This window comes from Eulemur rufifrons, chromosome 8 (assembly GCF_041146395.1).
Source record: "Eulemur rufifrons isolate Redbay chromosome 8, OSU_ERuf_1, whole genome shotgun sequence".
NCBI classification, from domain to species: Eukaryota; Metazoa; Chordata; class Mammalia; order Primates; family Lemuridae; genus Eulemur; species Eulemur rufifrons.
Genome location: NC_090990.1, coordinates 2,928,771 through 2,953,994, shown reverse-complemented (window position 1 = coordinate 2,953,994; position 25,224 = coordinate 2,928,771). Strand labels below are relative to the sequence as shown.

The window sequence follows — 25,224 nt, the reverse complement described above, 5'->3', positions numbered from 1 at the left end:
ACACTGTCTTCCGGGTGAGAAATAAAACACCATAAACTCTTGCAGGCTCTGTCTGGAGCGTTTCCATGCATTCTCTGTGTTTCCATTTCAGCGTGGGCTCGAAGGGACAATACCTTACGTCACAACAGATTACAATTTTAAACTTCCTGGAGCCTCAGAGAAACTTGGAGCAAGAGAAGTTGAGGAAAAACATAGAGGGAAACTACACCCAAAATCTAAGCTCTATCGAAAATGAACTGATGCTGATGTTTTTATTGAGAGAAGACACTTTTCTACCAGGAAGCTTTGTCTCAAGCCTGACAACAAGAGACTTGAAGGGGTTTTGTGGCCGTCAATGGTGCTCTTAATGTAGCAAGAGTGTTCAGTGTAACTTGTATGATGGTTTCAAGTTTCTCTTTTAAGCTACATGAGCTAGAATTTTCCCTAGTCTTCTACATGGTCGCTCACACTTGCTGTCTGGTGTGTTTGTTTTCTAAAGGAATTTAATGCAGCAGGGGAAGTTTGTATGCCATTAAAAACGGAATATAGTTGATTCCTCCAAAAGTTCTTCAAGGACCTGGTTATTGGAATCAGGATAAAAATAGGGAAACTGGGGCCACAAAAGTGTACCATGAAGGAAGGAGGAAGGCTGACCGGCGGGGTCTCGAGCATGGCGGACGTGGAGGCTGGCCTCGCCCTCACCTAGCCATGTGCACACTGAGGGGCCCACAAGGGTGAGCACAACCCTGGGTGGTCGTTCTTACTTTTGTTCACTTGATGCAGTTGTGTTTGGTCCCTCACATTCAATCAAGGCTTAATAGATAAAAGTTTGGACTCAGGAGCCCTTCATTTTTTTTTTAAATCCTGTGGTTTTGTGCTGAGGAAATTGCTTTCAAATTGGACAGCCTCTTCAGGGGGCTTTTTAGAAGTTGATTTGTCCTGATTGACTTCTCATCTGAGGCCAAAGACACAACCGTGGGGCAGAGCTGTTTGGAAGGACTGCCAGGCCAGCTCTCGTGCAAAGCCCCGGTGTTACCTGTGGGCAGCTGGACCTGAACTTGAACATGGGCAGCTCTGCGCCATTGAGAGCTCCATCCCGGGGCCAGGGGCTGAGATGCTGCCGTTCTTCACGCTCTCCGTGGTGCACGGGATTCTTTATCCTCTCATGTTGGACGTGGTTTTTGTAAACAAGGATGATGGGCCGGGTCATGTCGTTTCTGTGTGTGAGACAGTGGCATATTTGTCGAGGCAGCGTTTCAGACTGGTGTGACGGCCGTACCGCGGAAATCCAGCTTCCCAGTACGATCATGTGGAATGGCTGTCACTGGGATGTGTGGTTCTTCACTTTTGTTTTCATTGAACTGTTGACACTGATGTTATTGTCCTGAGCATGCTGTGGTGGCTCCTCAGCAAAGGACTTAAGCACGGAACTCTTGTCATCGTGGTTAGTTTTGATACCCTACAAGACCAGTGAGTCTAACTTCTTCGTTACCTCTTGCTTATGTCTAAATTTAGCTTGTTTGTGTCATGTTTTACTATTGTGGCCTTGCAGGGGATTATAAGACTCTTCCCCCCTCAGCTCTTTGCCGCTTTCCCCTGTTCCTGTGTCTTTACGGCAATACCCACTGTAGGTCATTAGCAGCAAGTCTCTGGGAGAATGAGATGATAGTGGCGCCCTGTAATTTGCATGTTCATTAAATCCAGCTTTGCCTTTAACCTTTAAGTGCTGGCCTTTAAGAATGTCATGTCTCTCTCTTCAGTCCTCATCAGTAAAGGAAAAACCGTCGCCCCTAGAGGGAGCTGTCAGCCATCTGTTAGGTGGCTGTCCTGGGGCTAGAGTGGCCGGGGAAGCCAGGAAGCCGTACAGGGCTTTGGCCAGGAGATTCCGAGATCCTGGAGACTTGGCTCTGGTCAGCCCCAGGGTGTGCCTGGTCAGACCTGCTACAGTGCCATCCACCCTGGGTGTCCGTCCATTCGATTATCAATGGCAGTGGCTTTAAGGGTATTCAAAGAAAGGATGAAATTGTATCTTTTGTCCTTTCTGCAGTCTGTTATGGTTCAGAATGTGTAGTAAGGAGTTCTCCATTGGAGTTAGTTATTTATTTGTTTGTTTTTAGAGATGGTCTCACTCTGTTGCCCAGGCTTGGAGTGCAGTGGCGAGATCGTAGCTCACTGCAGCCTCAAACTCCTGGGCCAAGTGATCCTCCCACCTCAGTCTCCCTCGTAGCTGGGACTACAGGCGCACACACCACCATACCCAGCTAATTTTTTAAAATGTTTGTAGAGACAGGGTCTCACTATGTTGCCCAGGCTGGTCTTGAGCTCCTGGCCTCAAGTGATCCTTCTGCCTCAGCCTCCCAGAGTGCTGGGATTACAGGCGTGAGCCACTGTGCCCGGCCTCCATTGGAGTTGTTCTTTACAAAAACTCATAATCATTTTCTGTGTGTGATTTCTAAAGTAGTACATGCTTATTTTAAGAAAACTACAGAAATGTATAACTTAGGAAATGAGAACCCTTAGTTGTCAATTTTTGTGGTTCTTTAAAATTCGTTCTTTTAAAGAGATCCATTCAGAGGAAAAACATATGAAAATTAGATTCGCATATTCTAGGATTTGTTTTATTTCATAAACTAGTTCTTTTTTCCCTGTCCTACTGTTGGGCCCTCTCCGAAGCTGGAATCCCTGTATCCTCTGCAACCATCTCTTGGAGATTGAAGATTCAAGAAAGGAGAGAAGGATATTTGAAGAAGCTTTTCAAGTGCCTCAGACTATGCTTTTTGAGTGCCTACCTGGACGGGGCTTGGCTGGAGAAGGTGAGGCCCTGGGCTGACCCAGGGAGCCCGTACCTTCCACTGACCCCTTTGATGGACAGACACCTGGGTTTCTGCCTGCCAGATGTGAGAACCAAACAATATGGGTAAGGGGTTCCTTTTTTTTGGCCAGGTGCGGTGGCTCACGCCTGTAATCCTGGCACTTGGGAGGCGGAGGCAGGCGGATCATTTGAGCTCAGGAGTTCGAGACCAGCCTGAGCAAGAGCAAGACCCCATCTCTACTGAAAAAATAGAAAGAAATTAGCTGGACAACTAAAAACATATAGAACAAATTAGCCGGGCATGGTGGCGCATGCCTATAGTCCCAGCTACTTGGGAAGCTGAGGCAGGAGGATCGCTTGAGCCCAGGAGTTTGAGGTTGCTGTGAGCTAGGCTGACGCCACAGCACTCTAGCCTGGGCAACACAGTGAAACTCAGTCTCACAAAAAAAAAAAAAAAAAGACGGAGGTCCTTTTTTTGTACCAGATGGTGATTTTTTTTTTTTTTTTTTTTTTTTTAATGTTTGGATGGCAATATAGTGGTTAAGGTAGCAGGCTTTGATGTTAGTGCTCTGAGTTCGAATCTTGGCTCTGCCACTTGCCTAGCAGCGTAACTTTGAGGGAGATGGTTAACCTGAGCCTGTTTCCTTCTTTGAAGACGGGGTAATTGTTCTTCCCTCAGCGTTCCTGGGTGAGGAGCAAGTAAGATCATGGCCATAAGAGGCTTAGCAGTCCTCTGCAAGTAGAAAATGGTCAGTGGATCTTAGTACATGGCCTCGTATTCAACTGGGAACTCGTGGAAGGCAGCACCAAGATTGCGTTCCTCACCGTCAGGCTGGAGTGACGCAGAAACAAAACGCTGGAATGCACAGCTACCCTTCCTGCCCCTTGTAATTGCTCTTGCTGCCCAGACCTGTGGTCCGCGGGCCTTGGGGAAGCAGGTTGCGTGGCCACCATTGGTAATGCGTTCATGGAAATTTTCATAAACCCCCAATCATTGCTGTAAAAATTGTAATAACAGCTCCCATGTGTAGAAAACGATCCTGCAGTCCACCACACAGACAACACTGTGAATGCCGTCTAAGGCTACCTTGCCTGGTGTTTTTCTACGTGTGTGTGTTTTATAAAACTGGTGTCCTGCTGTATGATTTCTATCCAGCTCTTTTAACATATGAACCACTGTATCATTAAATGTTTTTGAGAATATGAATTTAATTGTATAATTTCATTATCTAGACCATTTTATTCTAGGAGATGACTTAAATACTTAGGAGAAATTATGGCAAAAAAACATTGGAAAGGAAAAAAAATTGAAAGGGTAGTGAAATCTGGGTGCTGGAGCGGGGCGCACTTAGGAGGCTCCAGCAGACGCCTGTGTTTTATTTTCATTTCGCCGTTGGGTGCAGTGAGAGTTTAATTTTCCTGTCTCGGCCCATTTGTAAGTTAACCTGTAACCTCTCTGGACTGTCTTTGAGAGAGTATTTGACCGAAACGGGTTTTGCTCCCAGAAGAGTTCACACTCTAAAAAAGCAAAAGCCCCTCTGGGGTCCGTGCTGGTAACTGTCTCTCAGCAGCGAGGGCTCAGCCCCTTGGTCGTCCTGCTCCCCGCTGGGCTGGGCCTGGCAGAAAGAACCAGACTTGGCCGATGAGCCCAGCCTGAACAGTGGCTAAAATAAATATGGGGGCCATCTGTGCAGTGGGGGGAAAGCCCACGTGATGTTTGGGGCCTCTTAAAAGACCTCGCTAAGTTAAGTATTCCCGGAGGCGTTGCCAGGAAAACAGTGGGCTGGGGGTGGGGTCTGAAAGGCACAGCCGGTGGAGGGGCGGCAGGTCTGATCTGGCAGTGCCAGGAGCTGAGTAAGCAAAGTCTTGGGAATCAGCAAATAGAGCTGAGCTGGGCAGACTAGTGCTAGGCTAGGAAGCCAAGCGTTGCCATGGTAACTGGCCCTGAGGCCGCTGTGGCGTTCAGGCAGACTGGCTTGGGTTTTTCGAATGCTTTTTTGCTTGGTCTCTGGGCTGTGACCAGCTTGTCTCTGCCTGGCAGGAGGAAGCCACTGTACTCCCAGGCCTTCCTCCTGGCCAAGGAGTCCAGCAGAGGGGCTGCTGGCTGTTGGGATCGCAGAGACGAGGGTGTCCGTGGCGTCGCTTTCCGAGAAAGGAGGGAAGGGGTCTTGGAGGCACCCAGCAGTGTGAGAAGCCTGTTCCAAGGAGCAAATGGGTACTTGGGAATGGAAAATCCAAGGGGGAAAAAACCACCAACAAGAAAACGCAATGTGAGCGGCAGCCACAAAGTCCATACGTTAAAATATACAGCGCCCAGGGGACCTGTGTTGGAGGGGAAGCAAATTGGCAGGGGCTGAAATCTCCGTGGTTTTCCGTGCAGACGGATTCAGCTGGAGAAAGTAAGGTCTGGGCTGAGCGTGGGAGAAGCCCTTCAGTCTTGGGACTGCATCTGGGCAGGGAGGGATAGAGACCTGCGCGTCTGATCAGAGGCCCATGGTGTTGGCATGTGCCTGGCGGGCCAGGCAGGGTGCCACCAACCCAGAGGTCAAGCATGAATTCAGTCCTGACAAAATATGGGTCTCCACCTCGAAGCTGGCTCAGCCTTCGTTTGGGAACCGGTGAGTATGTCTTCTTCTTTTGTCTTGAAAGGAGGGTCTCAGGTCTTGGAGGGGCCACCAACACTCCACAATGGCTGAATTACTCTAGACCTTTTAAGAACTGCCCTGCAGGCTGGGTACATTTCGTCCTCACTAATTGGGTAATCAGTGAGTTAAGGCCTCCCAAGCCCAGCAAGTTTTTCAGCATCAGCTCTGGTTTGAGGGCACTGGTGATGTCCTGTCTTCTGAGAAGGCAGAGGAGGGGCCTTTCCCTTGCAGCCATCCAACTCCTGGAGGAACAAGAGCAGGGTGCCATTCGGAGGATGGCTTGGTGGCAGAACTGGGTCGCTGCTGCACAGGGCAGCTGCAGTGGCTTGAGGGAACGGAAGGTGCCTCATTTCCTCTTCCGTGGAAGGGACGGTGGGGTAAGACAGGTGCCCCGAGATCCTTCAGGGTGTCCTACTTTGTGCATTCAGGCTGTGTCCTCTTTGCGAGCATGGTCTAGAGTAGTTCTCTGCCTGGCTTTTGTAGCTCTCTCAGGAAGGGCCATGAAATTCCTCCTACGCCATCAATATTTTTAAATTCACTTTTAACATATGCCATGGTGCATTTTGGGGGTGGGGGTTCAGGAATAGGGTTCACGCAATCCAGTAGCCTTCCACTGCCCCTGGGCAGGAGCCCTGGCCTGGGAAATGCCCTGTTCCCGGAACAAGGGGGATGGCCTGGGCGCGTCAGCCACTGACACATCTGGTGTGCTCAGCTCGGAGCCCAGCCTCTATCTGGCCCCCGCCCCCATGTCTGGCCCAGCACAGACTTAAGAAGCAGACAGGGAGTCAGGAGAATTCCTCTGTGCACACCCAGGCCCCTCGCCCTGGGCTGCCCTGTCCCAGGGAGGAGTCTGCGCTGCTGCCCTGTCCTTCCTTTGGCCCGCCCTAGAGCAGAGCTCACCTGTCCAGGCTGGGCTCTGTTGCTAGCAGTCGGAAACTGGAAATCAAGTTGCGCCGTCTGTGTCAGCAGCCGGATCACGTTAATAATACACGAGCCCCCAGTGAGCGATGTCCACCTTATTCAAGGTCCATCCCTGCTTTTTATTGAAGGGAGGTTGTGCCCAGGTGTGGGTGAAATGTGCGGCTACAGGCCTCTGGAGTGAACAGCAGGGAGTGGCCACCTCTTCTGTCTACTTCAGCGTGTGCTTGATTGGGTCTTTAAGCCCTTAAAATTAGCATATAAATATAAATTCACACTGTGTGCTTTTTGTTCTGCCTAGAAAAATAATACATCTTCACTGTAAAATTTTCAAATGGTATATAAGGAGTGATGATTTAAATCCTCTGATTTTCTATTGTTTCCAGTTTGTTGCATTTCAGATTTTTCTATAAAATATACACATTCATGCATATACTGACATATATGTGATTATGTGAATTTTTATTTAATTAACTTATTTATTTATTTTAGAGACAGAGTCTCGCTTTGTCACCCAGGCTGGAGTATGGTAGGGTAATCACAGCTCACTGCAGCCTTGAATTCCTGAGCTCAAGCAATCCTCCCACCTCAGCCTCCAGAGTAGCTGGGACCACAGGCATGAGCCACCGCACACGGCTTTTTTTTTTTTTTTTTTTTTTGAGTCTCACTCTGTCACCCCAGCTAGAGCACTGTGGCATCATCATAGCTCACTGCAACCTCAAGCTCCTGGGCTGAAGTGATCCTCCTCCCTCAGCCTCCTGCGTAGCTGAGACGACAGGCACCTCCCACCACACCTGGATAAATTTTTTCTGTTTTTCGTAGAGATGAGGCCTTGCTCTTGCTCAGGCTGGTCTCAAACTCCTGCCCTCAAGTAATCCTGCTGCCTCAGCCTCCCAAAGTGCCAGGATTCCAGGTGTGAGCCACCATGCCTGGCCTGATTAAAAAATTTTTTTTTGTAGAGATGGGCCCTCACTATGTTGTCCAAGCTGGTCCGGAACTCCTGGCCTCAAGCAATGATCCCCCTCCACCCCACCTCCCACCCCACCACCCCCAGCCTCAGCCTCCCAAAGTGCTGGGATTACTGGCGGGAACCATCGCACCCAGCCAAACATTTTTGAGATGAAATGGTAGAAAATGTGCAGTTTTACAATTGCTTTTTTTTTTTAGTTAATACTATATTTTGGACATTTAAAAAATGCCAATACATAAAAACCCTGCCAATACATAAAAATATATGTCACTCTTTTTAATGGCTTCATGATATATATGATATATCTTAATTTTTAAACTGACCCTCTATGAGTAAAGATTTGGGTTGTTTCCAGTTTTTCACTAGTGAACATCCTCGTACCTATATTTCTGTGCACTTGTGAAAGAGCATCGTTAAAGTAAATTCCTAGGCAAGAGGAATTGCTGGTGGAAGGATAGGAGCAATTTGCATTTTAATAGCTATTTCCAAACTGTCATCCAGACCCAGACGGCCACTTACTCTCCCACCAGTGGAGTATGTTGGCCCTCCATGTGCTCTTAAAGTTAGGTCATCATCTTTCATGAGCATGTCCCTGACATGTGAAGGTGGGCGGCTAGACAGGTGTCCCCTTGCACAGTCCCCAGGCATTTCTCTTCTTCATCCGCTCCCATTACTGAAATGCTGTGGCTCTTGGCAGGGGTGCAAGGGCAGCTGCCTTAGAGTCTGACTTCATGCCTCTAGAACTTCCGAGGGTGGGGGCACAGAGGCACCAAGCGTAATTCCCTTCCCCACTTCTAAGAACCCTCTTAAATAGCACATTTTTAACAGCATAGATTACAGAGGCAACAGGCTGGTGTTGAATCACAGCACCCCTACTTATTAGCTGTGTGGCCTTAGGCAAATCACTCTAGCTTTCTGAGCTTCAATTTCATTATCTTTAAAGTAGAGATAATAATAGTGTCTGCCACCCAGGGTTATTGTGGAGACCAGATAAGGTAATGTTTTAGTCTCTGTCTGATAATTTTCGTTTCTCAAGTTTTGGTAGGCCTGTTTGTGTTGGCTTTCAATCATGAGGTCTTGTATGTGTGCCTAGTTATTTTTGATTGTATATTAGATATTATATTTTTAAAATTATTTGCAGGAAAATTTTTGAGGCCTAGGATGGCAGGAATATCATGTGCTTCTACGGTACGCGCGGAGACACTACCAGTCTGGGATGACCTTAATCCAAATTCAAGGCTTGAGTTTCCCTGCACTTTGATCGTGGTTCCCCTGGAGCCCATTAAAAGTAAACCTCAGTTTCCCAACTCATTCTTGAAACTGTATAAATACCTCAAAGGCAGAAACATCTGGGTTTACCTCCCTAAGGCTAGTTTGATATTTTTAAGATTTAATAAAAAATTTTTAAATCCAGCTTCTTTGGTTGTCCCAAATGGGAAGGTTGGTCCAATTTACCTAATCTGCTGTCATAGGAAGCAGAATCCCCACTGAGTGGTCTAAATCAGTGGTCCCCAACCTTTTTGGCACCAGGGACCAGTTTCATGGAAGACAATTTTTCCACGGACTGGGGTGGGGGTGTGGGGGGTTGGGGAGCTCAGGCAGTGAGGCATGGCCTATTTCCTAACAGGCCATGAACCAGTACTGGGCCAAGGCCTGGGGGTTGGGGACCACAGGTCTAAGTGTTCAAAGCATTTAGCATATTGTCTTTAGCTGTTGTTATACCTAAAACTTCCATGTGATTTTTAAGGCACAAGAAACTAAAGTTTGTTAGATTCATAACGAGGCAGGACAGAGGCTTTCTGTGGCCAACTCAGAGCCACAGCAGGGTCAGAAAGTCCCTTGCACCTCCCACGCTGCCAAGGTCCTACCATTTAACTGATAATTACTTCTATGGCAATAGCCTTTGAAAATCTAAGTCAGATCACTCCCTTTGCTGTTAAAGACCTCCAGTAGCTCTCGTCTCACTCAGCATAAAAGCCAAAGTCTGCCAGGCCCTGATAGGACTTGGTGCCCTGTCCCCGCTCAGACTTCTTTTCCCCTTTGCTTACCTGCACGGCCACACCGGCCTCCTTGAGTTTCCCTGTCTAGGGCGACCAACTCATCCAGGTTTTGAAACTGAAAGTCCAGGGCAAAGTGGAACAATTGGTCACTTTAGCTCAAACAAAAGCTATGTCCCTGCCTCAGGGCCTTTGCACTTGCTGTATTTGCAGCCTGAGCTGTTCTTCCTCAGATACCTGCGTGGTTGGCTCCCTCATGTTAATTCTAGGCTCTGCCTAAAGTCACCTCCCTCACTCAGGGAGAGAGTATGTATCCACAATAGTGCACAAGTATGCACACACACACACTCTGAGTCATTCTCTGTCCCTGTAAACTGCTTTATACTTCTTGAGATATAAATGAACAGGATCCAGGCAGAACTTCTCCAGGCCCATATGGGAAGCTCTCAGGGAATAGCATGGACTACAATCCCAAGACAGGCTGAGACCCAGCAGCTTCCCTGCACAGAAACTGCTTCTATGGGCTCGGCCTGCATCCCGGGCTTGGGCCAACAGGAAGACAAATCCTGTCCAAGGCAGCCTGGGTCTCTGCTGGGCATGTCCAGGGGAGCTAACGATAGTTTCCAACCACAGGTCCGGTGTTCCAACAATGGTAGATATTTTGAAATCCTAGCTGTCCTGGAAGTCTGGCCTGTCTTTTCCGTGATTGGAAGCCCAGCCCAGGAGCCTTTGTTCCTTGGACAGACTTGGCCCTGGAGAGGGCCTGGCCCCTCGGGCTGTCTGGCCAGGTTTAAAAGTCTGCAGTGGCCAGTGGCCGGCAGTGAGACTGGAATGTGGCTGTCCTGTCCTGCCTTGGCCACAGACTGCCCTGAGAAAACAGGCCTCCGTTTCCTCCTCTTCCCTCAGCCCAGGCTGAGAACCCCGGCACCCCCAGGGCAGAGAGCAGACAGCAGCTGCTGGGTCTCAGCCCTGAGCAGTGGCCAGCCCTGACCCCAGGCGGATGCCTAGGCCTGTGGGCTGTCCTCTGGGTCGTCCTCAGAGGCCAGGGAGCTCTGCCACTTTTACCCACAGGGGTGAGGCAGAGCCCAGCTAGACCATGCCTTGAGGTATTTGGAAGTCAGGCCCTGCAAAAGACAACTGACTGTGAATTGATTCCGATTCAAATCACCAAGCCTTTCCCGGGCACCTGCTCTGAGCCAGGCTGGGCCCCGGCCCTGCAGCCGTGGGAGAAAAAAGGTTCCCCGTCCAGATGGAGCTGGAGGGCTGCACAGCGTGGTCACCTGAGACAGGCAGGACCAAAGGGCCACCCAGCGGCTGGTGGGAGGAGCTTCAAGTCTGCCAGGAAGCAGTGGGTGGGGGTTGGTGCCCAGGGTCTGAGTGGCCATGCCAGGGAGTGTGGCCTTGTCCTGCTGCTGGCAGGGAGTAGGTTTTTCATCAAGGCAGTGACACTTTCAGACTGGCATTCTGTTCTTCTTGCTGGGATTGTTGGGGCCCTGAGTGTGAAGGGCAATCTTCTGGATTAACTCATTTAATCCCCACGTCCACCCTGTGAGGTAGTGCTGTGAGCCCCCCACTGTGCAGATGAGGAAATCGAGGCCCAGAGAGGCTAAGCAACTTGCCAGAGGTGACACAGCCAGTAGGAGCTGGAGCTGGGATTTGAACCCGGGGAGCACGGCTGGTTTGGGAGGCTGACTTGGCGGGGGCAAGCATGAGGCCCCAGGCCCAGGCAGGGCGGTGGTGGCCTAAGCCCAGGCCAGAGGCATTCTGGAGGCAGAGCTTAGAATGGCGTGGGCAGCTGGTTCACGGCCAGCCTGCCCCAGGCTGTACTCGTCCCCAGGCTGTGGTGGGCGGACAAGTAGGTGATGACGGTCCAGCCAGATGCTGGACAGTGACTGAACCTCCCGCCCACAGCCTCTGGGGAGCTTCCTGGGCCTGAGAGGCCTGTTGTCTGGCTGTCCTGCCCCGACATACCCTCAGAGGAGCCCAAGGCCAGCGGGCTCAAAGGTCAGGGAGGCTTGTACTGGCAGGGCGCGGTGGCTCACGCCTGTAATCCTAGCACTCTGGGAGGCCGAGGTGGGTGGATCGCTCAAGGTCAGGAGTTCGAGACCAGCCTGAGCAAGAGCGAGACCCCGTCTCTACTAAAAATAGAAAGAAATTATATGGACAACTAAAAATATATATATAGAAAAATTAGCCGGGCATAGTGGCACAAGCCTGTAGTCCCAGCTACTCGGGAGGCTGAGGCAGGAGGATCGCTTGAGGCCAGGAGTTTGAGGTTGCTGTGAGCTAGGCTGACGCCACGGCACTCACTCTAGCCTGGGCAACAAAGTGAGACTCTGTCTCAAAAAAAAAGGTCAGGGAGGCTTGTCCACGGCTGAAGGGCTCCCAGAATCCAAGGCAGGGGTGCGCCCCGGGCAAGGAGACGTCCACCTGAGCTCACGTGCCACAGTAAGCAGGAAGGGCCATTGACCGAGCCTGGGAACGACCCCTGCAGGCACGCGGAACTTGACTGTCTCGGCAGTGGGAGGAGCCACCAGTGGCGTGGAGGGTGGTAGGGAGGCAGCTGCTCCATGTGAATCCCAGGCCACCTCCTGGCTGACCTGGGTGGGTCTCCAGGCCCCTCTGAGCCCCAGCTTCCTCCTCTGTAAAATGAGGGTGGTAGTGATATACTACAATTACAGTGCCATTAGGCAGATTAAAGGAGATGCCCCCTCGGAGGTCCAGGGCCTGGCACATAGGGGACTGGCAAACGTTAGTGTTCCCACTGCATGCGGGGCCAGGAGCTGGGAGCGACGGCTGAGACAGGCGCCCTGGCCGGGCAGCAGCCTCTGTTTCTGAGGGCCACACGGGCAGGCAGGGGTTCGTGAACCAGCACACGGAAGACAGCAGCGAAGGCTCCCCGGCCCTGGCCAGAGCGGCCTGGCCTCCTCCACGCCTGGCACTGGGCTCCCTGCCAGCAGAACTCTCTCACCCCTTCCTCTCCCCAGGCTGTGGTGACGGTCACACATGCATGCCCTGCAGTGCCAGGGCAGCCTGGCGGTGGGGGCTGCAGTTGGACGTCCTGCAATGCAGCTCTGGGGCTGGAGGAGGAGAAGCCACTGCCCGGACTGCCCGCCTTGGCCCCAGGCTCTGGGAATGCTGTCCCGGCCCTGCTGTGTCTGGACTCCAACTCAGTCCCAGCCCCTGCAGCCTCCGAAGGTTGGAGAAGGAGCTGTCCGAGCAGTGCAGGAGCATGGGGTGCCCCACTCAGATGTCCTCTTTCGGGCTTGCCAAGCTCCAGGCTGGGTCCTTTAACACAGGCAGCCTCATTTCATAGCCCTCGTCAGGGACTTCTCAGGACTGTCCCCATTTTATAGAGGAGGAAACTGAGGCGGGAGGAGTCAGTTACTGTCCTTGGTGGTGTGTGCTCCGCCTGTCTTTGTGTTCACCCCTCAGCAGCTCCAAAGGCTGAAACAGGGCCTGGCCCGGGCTGTGAGGAGGGCGTTGCGGTGAGGGGCTGGGGCTGGGGCCTGGCTGGGGCTAGAGGGCCAGGCTGGCTCCAGGCCAGGGGCTTGTGGTCCAGGTTTCCACCAGCATCTTCCAAATGGATGGATCCGCAGACGGCTGGGGCTTCAGGCCAACGAGTCTGCCTTCGGAATTGTTTTGTTTGGAGGGGAAGGTTCTGTGCTGCCCACACCAGGCCCTGCTGTTCACCCCTCCTGCAGGTGCCAGCCCTGGGTGCATTGCCTGCTGGCCGAGGGGTGGCCTCCACCCCACCCCGACCCCCACCAGGCGTCACCAGTCTCGTTGGTCCTGGAGGGTCCTTGGCCTGCACCTCTGGAGGGCAGAAGTGGATTCTTGTCTTTACCTGGAGCTGGAGGTCTGGCTGGGGTTGGGGGGGCCTGGCCAAAGGGACAGAGGCAGGAGAGCCAGAGGGCTGGGTGACTGGCTGGCACCCACTCTCACCAGATTGTATAAGGAGGCTCCGGCAGCTCTAATTCCTACCGGGCTCTGCAGCCGACCCGGGAGCACCGCCCCACAGTGCGGGCAGCGGCACTGGCCGTGTCCCCGACCCTCACACAGCGGGTCTCGCCAGTGCCCTGGGGTCCAGACAGGCTTCCCCAGACAGCAGGAGGGAGAGGAAGAGATGTGGTCACCTGCCTCTGAGGCCTCAGGGGAACACAAGGGGCCATGTTTGGGGGGGTGGGGTCCCTTGGCAGAGGCAGGGGCCCCCAAGTGTTCATCCCCTGGGGCGAGTGCTTGTCCTCTGCCAAGGGTTTCCCTGTGAAACCCTCTGTGGCAGGTCTCGTGGAGACGACACCCTATGGGGGGGCTCTCTTTTGACCCATTTTACATATCTGGAACCTGAGGCTTCAAGTAGTATCATGCCCAAGGCCACATAGCTCGTGAGGCAGAACTCTGAACCTAGTCCTGCCCCATGGGGAGCTGCCCTCAGGGACCCAGGGACCCAGCACAGTGGAAAGGGGTCACCCAGGTGGCTGAGGGAGAATAGACACCAAGGGGCCCAGGAAGTCCCCCAGACTGTGAGCTCAGGCGGAAAAATACCCCAAGGCCAACGTCTCTCTGTTGGCCAGTGGCTTCCTGGGAGGTGGCTGCAGAGGGGTGGGGGGTCTGCTCCTGCCACCTGCTCCTCTTCCTCTTTTGGCCCCTTACTCAGCACAACCCTGTGGGGGTGGCCCCTGCTCAGGCCCTCACGTGGCACTCCCGCCCTCAAGGAAGCAGCTGTGGTTTGCACAGGACGTCCAAGGCCACTGCCAGGCACTGGATGAGTTGGCCGTGTCTCTAGCCCCCGTCCCTCTGCCTGTCCTGCCCCGGCCCCAGGCCAGGAGATGCCACTGGAGCTCAGAAGGAACCGGAGGTGGGGACAAGAGGCAAACCTCTGAGGACTCCCTGCCTGGGCTCAGGCTCCCTGTCCGGGGGCTGTGGGGCTCCCAAGGCTGAGATAAGGCGATAAATGTAAGAAGTTATGTTCATTTATTTTTATTTGAATTTTTGACTTTGTGATAACATATAGTTTTTTGGAGAGAAGACAAAATAGGATAGACTATGTGGTCTTTTATGTCTTTCGTCTGAGTTATCATATTTTTTAAAAGTTAAATGACTTTAGTCTTTGTCTTTTTAATATATAAAATGAGGTTTGATGGGGTTAATAATTATATTTTTATAATTTATAATCATATATATTTTTATACTTAAATTTTTATGTGATTTTGCTTTAATATAATTTTTAAATAAGTTTGATGTGATTTTGGAGACCAGCTCATGCAAAGGCAGGGCGGCTCGAGGCTCGGTGTGGTCAGGCTCTGTGCCCGCGGGGAGTTGGGACAGAGGGGTGGAGCATGGCCTCCTGTGTGCCAGGCGCCCCTCAGGAGGGTCCCAGATGGACCCCTGGGAGTGGGGCCTCCTCAGGTGGGTACATGAGGGGTGGTGGGTGGGGTTCCTTGTGTTCAGCCCAAAGCTGAGGGTAGGAAGCAATCTGTGGCCCACCCAGGCGGCTGCACTGGGGCTGGCTATCCTGAAGACGTGAGCAGGTGTGGCTCTCGCCAGGCTCAGATGCAGCGGGGTCTGGGCTGGGTAACGGCTCCAGGACCACCAACCACCCCCGACTCTGTGGCCCTGGCCTCTGCTGGGGTGGGTGCTGAGACCAGATGTCTCACTCCCGAGCTGACACCCCCACGCTGGCCGCTGGCCAGGTGGACACAAGCCAGGGGCACCCCCAACCTCCTGTGGCTGGGGCCCAGGCCATGTGGGTGCCAGTGATGAAGGACAGAGGGCCCTGGGTTTGTCCTCCCTGGCCCTGTGCCAGTTGGGGGGGAAGGCAGGCAGGCATATGGTTCAAATTACTCAAGCCGGCTCTTGGGACCTTAGCCCTCAGCTGGGGGCGTGCAGGCTGCCTGGATGGCCACCCCCAGCACCCCCAACCCCCCCACAGCCCTGGGGTGGCCCCTCCACCACTCCCAGGAAAGCAGAGCCTTCTGCTTCTGGCTCCCTTTGCCCAGGCCTTGGGTCTCCCTGTTGCCAGGCATCTGGTCTGGTGGGCGGGCCAGCTCTGCCCACCCCAGGCCAGCGCCTTCAGGCCTGGTGGCTGGGGGGGCCTTGGCAGGGTCAGACAGAAGCAGCTTGGCAGCCGGGCAGAGCCCAGCGAGGAGGTCAGTACAAGGTGCTCTTGGTCTCTCCAGGTCTGGGTTTCCGAGGAGCTGCCCGATGCCCTCTGATCTCCCAGTGGCCTCCCCCGCTTGCTTGTCCAGGCCCCCAAGTTGGCCTTGAAGCTAGACAGTCCTGGGCTCAAATTCAAGTTCTGTTGCATACTAGCCCATCCTCATTCACCTCATCTGTGCCGTGCGTCAGTCCCCACCTCCACGGGGAAGGCCTCAGTGATTGCCAGGGGCACAGGGTGCAATGGCAGAAGTGTCTCCACGGGAGGACCACTATACATTTGTAGTTGTTATTTTCTAGCTTGAAAAATTTGCAATTTTTACAAGGCTCTGGAATAAGCGGACTAGTGACTTTTCACTTTCCCACCTATGTAGCTGGATTTTCATGCTTCTCGTGGTTCTTGTGGGTGGCTCTGCACCCACACTCCACCCTCCCTCCGACCCGGCCCACCCTGCAGGGGCACAAGGCTCCCTGATGGTGGTGGGGCCTCTTTGCCCAGGCGCAGCCGGCCCAGGGCTCCATTCATGGCACCACCATTGGTGTGAGTGACATAGTCTGATGGGGAGGCCGCCGGGTAAAGTGTGGCTGGCCCAGAGAGGAGACAGACCCTCGGTCAGAGCCCAGGGGGGAGAGCTCGACCTCACAGGCAGCCTGAGGATCAGGCCTGGCCAGCAGCCCCTGCCTGCTGGCTCCCTGGGGGGCCTCCGTGGGGCCTCGGCTCAGCGGAGCTGGGCAATGTGCCTTGAGCTTCCTGGGGAGGGGCCAAGGTGGGAGCTGGACGCAGCTCTTGGGGCACCATGGCATCCCCACAGGTGCTCCCATTCCTCGCTGAGAAATTCTGCAGGGTCCAGCTGGGGCTGGGGGCCAGGGTCAGAGGTCAGGGGTGGGATGCTGGAATTGCTCCTGGGGCAGCACATTTTTCTTCTCTGAAAACTTATCTTAGCAAAGAGACCAGGAAACAATCGCACTCTTTTCCGGGCCTCTGCCGTCCCCAGACGGCCAGCCCATCTCCTCGGCGGGGGCTCCGAGGGGGCCGGGAAGGCGAAATTTGTAAAATGTCTGTAGGAGGGGAAGAAAGGAGCTTTGTGTGGGGCTGGGGCCCTGGCCATTGGTCAGCTCCGAGGCCCCCGGCCGCTCCCAGAATGCTTCCCTCCCCGGGGAGGGCCGCGCTTGCTGGCCGAAGCCGGCCCCCATAGCCCCTGTGGCCCCCACGTCCCTGCACCCAGTGCGTCCAGGCCAGTCCCCAGGCCACCCGGCCTCAGAGGGTGCAGGCCGGGTGGGGTGGCCTCCCTGGGCCTCAGCATGTTTCTCTACTGGAGGAAGCGGGGCGCCTACGAGCTGGAGGCCCTGCCCGGCGACCTGGCCGAGCTGGAGCTGGGCACAGTGGAGCGTTTCTCCTGGAGCTCCACCCTGGACATCATCGAGGACCTTGGGGGTAGGTGCAGCCCCACCTCCCGGGAGGATTTCAGCAGGCTCTGGCACCTGGTCTACCTGGCCACCTCCCTCTGGCCTGTGGCCCGCTCGCTGTGCCCACGCTGTTGACAGCCATTTGCTCCGAGGTGGTGCAGGCCCGGGGCCCGGGGCTCTCCTGAGAGCCGCTGCTGGTGCAGGAGAGGGCCGAGCATGAGGCCCTGAGGGCCGGAGGGGCCTCTCGCCCTTGAGGGCCGGCCCGGCTGTGCAGCGAGGGCTTCAGGCCTGGCCTCTGCCTCCCTCCACCCGCAAGACCGGGCCACAGGTTTCTCTCAGGGCCAAGTGGTGGGATGAGCCCTTCTGGAATGTTCATCTTCCAGGCCCTGGGATGTGGGTCATTTCTCCTATTAGCCCCATTTTACAGATGAGGAAACAGAGGCACAGAGAGATTAAGCCCTCCAGAGGCAGGACAGGATCATGCCAAGCCGCACAGCCTGTGTTTAACTGTCACCCTGGCTGTTTCCCAGGGGTGAGATGTTGGGAAAGTTGTATAAATGGGAATAAGGATGCCGCCAGCGTTGTGGGAGACTGAGAGCACCAACGGAGATGACCCCTGGAGCGCTTGCAACAGCGTGCGGCAGAGGAAGGGCGTGGCGTGGCGGTGCTGGCTGTCAGCGTTGCCATTCTGTTGTCCCAGCTCAGCTGGCCTGCACTGGGCCTCGGTTCCATCGGGGCGCTTTGGAGCGGTCACAAAAACCGAGGTCTGGTCACTAGCTCACGGTGCTGTGAGGCTGCGAGCCTGGTTCGCCCTGGGACGGCGCCTGCCCAGCCTGGCACAGGCCCTTCCCTGAGTCCATCCCTGAGCCAGAGTGGGGTTCACCATGGGAGGCAGGAGGGAGCCCCCAGACCATGTGGGATGGTTCTGGAAAGGGAGAAAGGAAACGCTGCTCCGGAAGGGAGAATGGAGCCTGGTGGGTACAGAGGCCAGGTGTCCCTGCCTGTGACGAGTCCCTGGCTGTGGTGGAGGGGGACGTGGCTGCTTGGGGGGGGGAAGGACAGGTGCAGTGCGCCCCTGGGCCCCAGGAGCTCCCACACCTTCAGGGGTGTGTGCAAGAGGCAGGGAGGGCAGGACTGAGGGGGGGCCCAGCTGCCCCAGCCCGTGGAGCTGTTCTGGGTGGGGGTGGTGGGAATGCAGGGGGGTGTGGTGGGGGGCCAGACAGGACAAAGCTCCCCTCAGCTCTCAGCAGGTCGGGTGGGGGCGAGCTGTGGGAGCCCCGCCTGCTGTACCTCTTTGCCTGGCAGCTTCCTGTCCACCCGAGTAAGGTGGCTGAGAACCCAGCAGGGCGGGACTTGCCTCAGGTCTGCAGTGGTTCAGCCAGTACCAGGCCAGGGAGGCCCAGAGCGAGGCTGTGTCCCACTCCTTGCCCCCAGTCGGACTGTGTTCCCCAGGCAGGGTGGGGCAGGTGCAGTGTGGCTGCTTGCGGTTTGTGGGGTGCCAGCCCTCCCAGGGGCCCTACAGCTCGGCCATCCTGCCAGCCGCTCTGCTGGAGACGGCCACACCACTCAGACGCAGCTCTGGAGTCACATCTGTGAAGGCCCCGTCCCTCCTGCCTCTGGGGTTCCACAGCTCTGGGGCCCCTCGGATCACACCAGCCGCGCAGCTAACATTTAGCGGGGGCTCCTTTAAGCGCTGGCTCCTGGAAACTCCAAGCCCACGTCTCAGGCAGGGCCATTCTTGGTATCCCCTTTTCTTCTGGCAGGGGGAGGCCCCAAGAGCTCCTGAATGGTGGCACCTAGATACACCCCAATACCCTCAGCCTGAGCCCCAGGATGAAGGCCCTGCTCATCCGCCTGTGCCACCCCAGCCTTCCCCAGGCTGGCAGAGAGGCTGGTGGCTCTGCACAGCGGCTGGGCCACAGCCGTGAGCAGGTCTCGTGGGTGAGCCGAGGCGGCTGGGTGGGCGGGTGAGCAGGGCACACGGCTGTGTGGGGCTCCATCCTCTGTCCTCCTTCACTAGCCAGCCCCTGGCCCGGGCCCATGCAGGGTGGGTGTCGGCCGGCACCAGCCCAGCCCTGTGAGGTGGAGCGTGACTGTCGGGAATCAGCATTTCAAATCATTTCTACAGCCCGGCTCCTGTTCCTCCCTCAGTCGTTCCTGAGGAGCGTGGGGAGGAAGCCCCGGGCGGGCAGGTGCTCAGGCGCCCACGGCAGCCTCAGCCAGAGGAAGTGGCCGGCCCCAGGCCCGTGTGCAGAACTGTGTGCATGGTCTCTCGGCCCCAGGAAGGAATTCTGCATGTGTCCTCCCACCTCTTCTTACTGAACCCAAGGGTGTGGGCGGCCATGGAGCTCTCCAGTCCCCTTAGCGCAATGGCCCTGCGCTGTGGGCAGGAGCAGCTTCCGGCTGTGGCCCAACTCCCCCCTCTGGCTGGGTCTCCGCTTAGCTGCCTCACCCCAAGATGCCCCGCGGCGCTTTGGGAAGGAGATTGGAGCTATGTTTCTTTGCTAGGCCTCAGACACTCTGACCAGTGTCCTGTGTCAGGAGTGGCAGATGTCCTGGGACCAGTAGCCTTGTGCTTATGATAAGCCCCCCCTGGCTTTTGGCTGGGTTTGGGCCAAATCTTGCCCTTCCCAGGCTGCCCTGGTGAGGGGAATCCAGCCCCTGCATAGCCTGCGGCAGCTGCCCAAGCAGGGACAGGCTCCCGGGAGGGCTGGGCTCGCGTGGGAGGGGGCATTCAAGGCCACAGCTGCTTCCTGGGAGGGGCAGCCTCTGCACAGCCAGGCCAGGGTTGGGAGGTGCTGGGCAGGGAGGCTCTGCCTGCCTGGGGCAGAGGGGTTCATCAGAGTGGGGGGCTCATGGGGAGAATGTGAGAACAAGGGTGGTTTCCTGTACACTCGTGTCAGCCTGGGGCCAGCTGGGAAAGGGGCACTTAGGTCATGATGGGGGCACAAGTCCTCGTTTGCCAAACACCCCATGGTACCAGGCAGCATGGGAGTGCTGTGCCTGTGGTTAGGAGCATGGGTCGGAGTCTCACAGACCTGGGCTCCAGTCCCAGCCTCATCACGCACTAGCTGCACGACCTTGGGCGAGTCACTCCACTCTCTGAGCCTCAGTTTCCTCATCTGTAAAATGGGGACAATGATCATCTCTCCATATAGGTAGATGGTGAAATGAGACCATCCGTGGAAAGCAAAGAGTCCCCAGCAGCAGGTGTTCAGCAAGTGACAGCTATGGCTATTGCCAGTTGTTCTGAAGCGATCTGGTGGGAAGACAGGCAAAAATGATAGGTCACTTCAAAGGCCTGTCCCAGGGCAGTGGGAGTCAAGCCGGGAGAGATGCATCTGGAATTGGGATGTGTTGTGCCGGGGAGGCTTTCCAGAAGGCAGCAGCATTAAACCTGGGCCGTGAAGGGCAGGCAGGAAGTCAGCAGACAGCGACTGGGAGGACAGCAGGAGGGCCGAGGGCAGATCTGGGAAGGCCCAGCTACCTACCGGGGAGGCAGCGAGCACGAGTGAGGGGGGCTGGGGAGAAGTGACAGGGGACTGGTGGGGATGGTGGGGGCTGGAAGGGCTTGTGCTGGTCCAAGGCAGACACAGCTCGGGAACTGGAGCCATCAGGGATACGGGTCTGGAGCTGCCAGGCTCCTCTGGTTTGTCAAGAGAAGCCAGAAATCTGGATTTTTATGTGAAATCTCTTGACTTTTCAAAGTTGGCAACCAATTTAAATTCTTCTGAAACACTGTGCTCAGCCAAACAAAACATGTCTGCCCCCCGGCTTCTGCCTGGGCGTCCCAACAGCCAATCCTGGTGGAGATCGTGCTGGGGGGGAAGCCAAAGCGGCCCCCTGTGCCGAAGCCAGAGGGTGGGGAGAACCGGTGCGTGGGCTCGTCTGCCTGGGGGGGAGGCCCTGCTCTCCCTGGGGCTGTGGGCATCAGAGGAGCCCGGGGACAGTGGGGCTGTTTCAGACCCTGCTCAAGTTCAGGGTTCCAGGTCTGCCTGGGGTCTGGCCGAGGAGCAGACACCTGCTCAGGGTGACCCAAGTGGGGGGTACAAGAAAGAGGTTGGCCCGAGGGAACTGCCCACTGTCACAAAGCTGCCTTCTCCTTGCCCTCTCTGCTCTAGGGCGGCCTCCACCGCAGGTCCCCTTGTTCCTGCTCCCTTACAGTCTTGGGGCTTCGTTCCCATCCAGACGGGCTCTCTGCGACCTCAGGGCTCCAGGGCCTGACGGAAGCTGCCTGTCTCAATTCATCCTCTCAAGAGAGCACATCTGATGGGCTGAGCTAGGCTAGGTGGCAATTTCCAGCCCAACCAACGCTGCATGACAGCAGCTGGTATGATATGTCCCCCTTACCAGGCCCGCCCTTTCCTCAAGGGCTTAGACGGGGACAGATTGCCTGCGGGGGAGCCCATGGCAGGCCTGTGGAGGGCTCCACCTGTCCCCACGCCTGAACCCCATCCCCAGCCTCCAGAGGGCCCTCTCTGGGCCTGGAGAGCTAGCAGGGTCTTGACTGATTTTTTTGTGTGTTTGCAATCCCCGGGACAGAGGAGCTCCCGGAGGTGACCCAGGAAGTTGCAGCTTGAGAGCAGAGCACAGAGAGAGCTACCTCCCAGGGCAGCGAGGACCAAGCAGTCCAGGGTACAGGGTCTAGAAGCCCGGAAAGCGTGCTGAAACTGAGGAACTAGAGGCCAGAGAGTTCAGACAGGCAGACCCCAGCACCTGGAAGTCCCAGCACAAAGAACCCCGGAGCCCAAGCATCAACAACCCCACGACAGCCACGGGGCAGGCAGGCCCTACAGTGGCTGTGGCCTGGTGCAATCACGGTGGGATCCAGACAGTTGGTAAGGTAGTTCCAGACCCCAGTGGCAGAGGAAGTAGCCCAGAGCCTTCAGAATATGGAGCCGGAACCCAGAGGTCTGGGGGCAAGGGGCATGAGAACCTGACCCCAGATCTAGAGTTTTGAGAACTCAGGAACCTGGAAACTTTCTGGAGCCAACGGCAGATGTTGTGCCACTCAGTTCAAGAAGGCCCAGGTGGGGTGCATGGGAAACTCCCCCAGAGCTGACGGAGGGATCCAGTTCCCCATGGAAACCCCGATGGCAGAGGAGGGGCTGCTGGAGTCATGGTGGACAAGAGCTCTGAGCCCACCCCACCCTCGAGTCAGCTCCCTCCAGGAAGTCAGGGCTGGGGCTGCAGGCCACTGGGACTACTAACCCCAGGACCTTGTCACCGTCCTTGCAGGGCCATCTGCCACCTTGGCTGCCCCTGCCTCCAGCCTAGAGGGAGGACAGGCGTTGCTGGCTTGCTGGCCAGCTGAGGAAGCACAGGTTCCGAGAGGGAAACCAGCACTGTGCAGGCAGAGTCTGGACCAGGCCTGAGAGTCCTGAGTGATCCCTGGCAGGTGCGGTCCCCACTTCTCAGGACCCCTGCTTCACACTGGAAAATGTCTGCACAGAGAGGAGACTGAGGGACACCGGGCCATGGCTGGAAGCCACAGGGTGGCCATGGCAGCCCTCAGTGCAGATGCTCCCCAGTGCACTGGAGGTGTGCTGTCCCCACGGGGCGGCCCTGCCCGCTGTGCCCACTGTGAACTCCCCATGGCTTGTCAATGGGTCCCCAGCACCCAGCTTAAGGCCTGGCACATGGGGGCATTCAAGGGACCCCCGATGTGTGTTTGCTGAGTGAACCACACAGCCCAGAAGAATTGGGACTCACCACAGTCTACTTTGCCAAGAGTCCTTGGGGCAGGGACCAGGCTCTGGTCACCTGTCGGTCCCAGGGCTCAGCCCATGTAAGGGACCCATGCAGGAGGGCAGGCATGCTACTCCAACTGAGAGGCCTCCAGGAGAAGGGTCAGGGAGCCTTCCCCTCAGACTTCAGGAGATAGCCCCTGGCCCAACCGAAAAATGGATCTTCTATATCCAGGTCTTGTCCACCCAGAACCTCCTGTCACCAATATGCAGGGTGGGATGGGGTCTAGGGACGGGCTCAGGAGCACTGAGTCCCTTGGGGGGTGGTCTCAGCCACCTCTGCGAGAGGCTCCATTTCTGTAGTGCAGAGGGGTCTGTGATCATTAAAATCCTGTCCAAGTATCTCCTGATTCCCTTTATAGAAAGTACGAGACCAGGCAAAACCAATCCACTCGCTGCCGGGCTGGGGAGAGTGGCCCGCATGGGGGAGCCAGCTCGGGGCCTGGGGATGCCTGCTTCTCCTCTGGGTGCTGGTTATTTTGTGAAAGTGAGTTTTGTGAAAATGTATGGAGCCGTGCACTCATGGCAGGTGCACTTTTCTGTCCATATTTCTACTTCAGTAAAGTTTTTGAACTGCGAACCAACAGAGATGAGAAAAATAAAACAACAGCAGCAACCAGGCCCACTCCCCTTCGCCGGCCGGGCCAGCCCCCGCGTTGTCATTTAAACCCTCTAACCTCGCCGCAATTCCGAACGGGGGCGGGGGCTCTGCGGGGCTGGGGCGGCCCTGGCCTGCCTTTCTGAGGCCAGGAGACCCCCTGTCCACCGAGATGGCACCTTCCACACCGGGAGGAATCGCAGCGTGGATGCCCCCCCCCCCCAGGAGATGGAGACAATGTCCCTTGACCACATCAAACACTTTCGAGCGAGGCCTCCTCCGTGGTGGCTGGCCAGGCTCGGGGAGCTGGGGCGGAGGGACAGCGCCTGGGTCACCCAGTCATTTTGCCCAGCCCGGTCCCCGCGGCTCCCCGCCCCCCGCAGGCGGGGCCCCCGCCGGCTCCGCCCACCGCCACCTGCCCCGCCCGCCCGCCTCCCGCCGCGAGGGTCCGGCGCTGCGGCCTCCCCGCGTCCCTGCCCGGCGCCGGCTCCATGGGTAAGTGCGGCAGAGGTGCCTTGGCCCTCCACGCGGTGGCCGGGCGGGCAGGACCCCGGGGGCGGGGCGGGGAGCGTGGGGGGCTTGCCGCCCCCTACTCGGGCAGGGCCTGCGGGGTGGAGGCGGACGCCCGCCTCGGCTCAGGGCCGCTGGGGCCCAAACGCCGCCCCCCTGTCCTGGCCGCCTCGGCAGCACCCAGCTCCCCCACCTCCCGCCCCCTCGCCCCCACCGCCCGCCGCCCCCTGCACCGTGCCTCTTAGACCCCCATCCCTGCCCCTTCCTCTGCTGCGCCCTGGCCCCCAGGAAGAGGCAGCTTGGAGGGGTCAAATTCAGGGCAGCAGGGGAAAGAGGGGGTCACCCCAGGCCTTTGGGGGGGTGTCTGTCCCTAAAGGGAGTGATGTGGAGGGCAGGGTTGGGAGGGTATCATTGACCCCTGGAGTCCCCCTTCCCCCCGCCATCCTGCAGGGATCCCCCAGAAAGTCTGGGGCCCCACAAGGTCACTGAGGGCCACCCCCCCAACTAGTGGGACAGAGGGAGGGAGCAGCTTATTTCCAAAGATTTTCTCCCCGTGGAATCTGGATAATTTCCCTGGGGAACTGCAGCAAGAAAAGGGCTCTGCAAACAGATTCCCGTGCAGATAAGTTGGCATTTAAAAGAGAAAGGGACACTGACCTCCTTTGAAGGGAGGACTGAGGAGACTGCCCCACCCTCCTCTGGTCAGGAGGCCGCAGGGGCCCAGGGGAGCCAGAGTGTCCCCCCACCCCCACTGATACCCTTTGCTCCTCCTCTGCAGACGACCACAGCCCAGACCTCAGCCCAGCCGAGGAGAAGGGACTTCGCTGTCAGAACCCGGCCTGCATGGACAAGGGGCGGGCGGCCAAGGTAGGAAGGCTGGACAGCCTGGGGACACCTGGGGGCAGAGGGGACAGGGCTCTCTATCCAAGCACCGGATATCCAGAGAGCCCTGGCAAGGGTGCAGCTGTCTGGGCTGCAGTGTCCTTGGGTTCAGGGGCAGGTAGGGCCACTGGGTGGCTGGTTTAGGAGGCAGAGGGGCTGCTCCTGGCTCAGGAATAGTGGAGGGGAGGGACTTCTGCAAGGACAGGACAGGGGGGAAGGGGGGCCCCAAAGCCCTTTGCTGCACTGTGATCCTTGCAGCTGTCCCATGTCACAGATGAGGAAGCTGAAGCTGGGCAGGGGGAAGTGGTCTCCCAAGGTTCTGGTCCAGTGTCCAGCTGGCACCCTGCCTGTGGTACCCCACTGCTCTTCAGGCCTGGGCATGAGTCTGGGACACTTTGGGACTTGGTGAGTGTGACTTTGGCCCTGGGGATGACAACGGGAGGAAGAGGCCACTTGGTCTTGAAGTGCCAGGGGCAAAACATAAACCAGGGAGAAAGGGCCAGAAGAGGGCTAGTGGGACAAATGCTGCCTGGGCACTTCTGCCTGTGGTGTGCTGGCTCGGTGCCACAGGCCCTCTGTGCCTTTAAGCACTGCCTGCAGCAG

General features: G+C 56.5%; 1 protein-coding gene across 2 annotated transcripts in view; it reads left to right on the top strand.

Moving 5' to 3' along the window:
* The window catches only part of NOL9 (nucleolar protein 9), a 111,991-nt gene that overhangs the window by 17,652 nt on the left and 69,115 nt on the right, over positions 1 to 25,224 (top strand). The window contains exon 12 of one of the 2 annotated variants that reach the window (XR_011234538.1): positions 92 to 2,193. Coding sequence is in view for 1 of the 2 variants with exons in the window: in XM_069479280.1 (XP_069335381.1) it covers positions 92 to 235 (144 nt within the window). In the remaining variant the exon portion in view is untranslated. Of the gene's footprint in view, positions 1 to 91; positions 3,064 to 25,224 lie in introns of those variants that run through there. The other variant, XM_069479280.1, reaches the window with a different exon arrangement.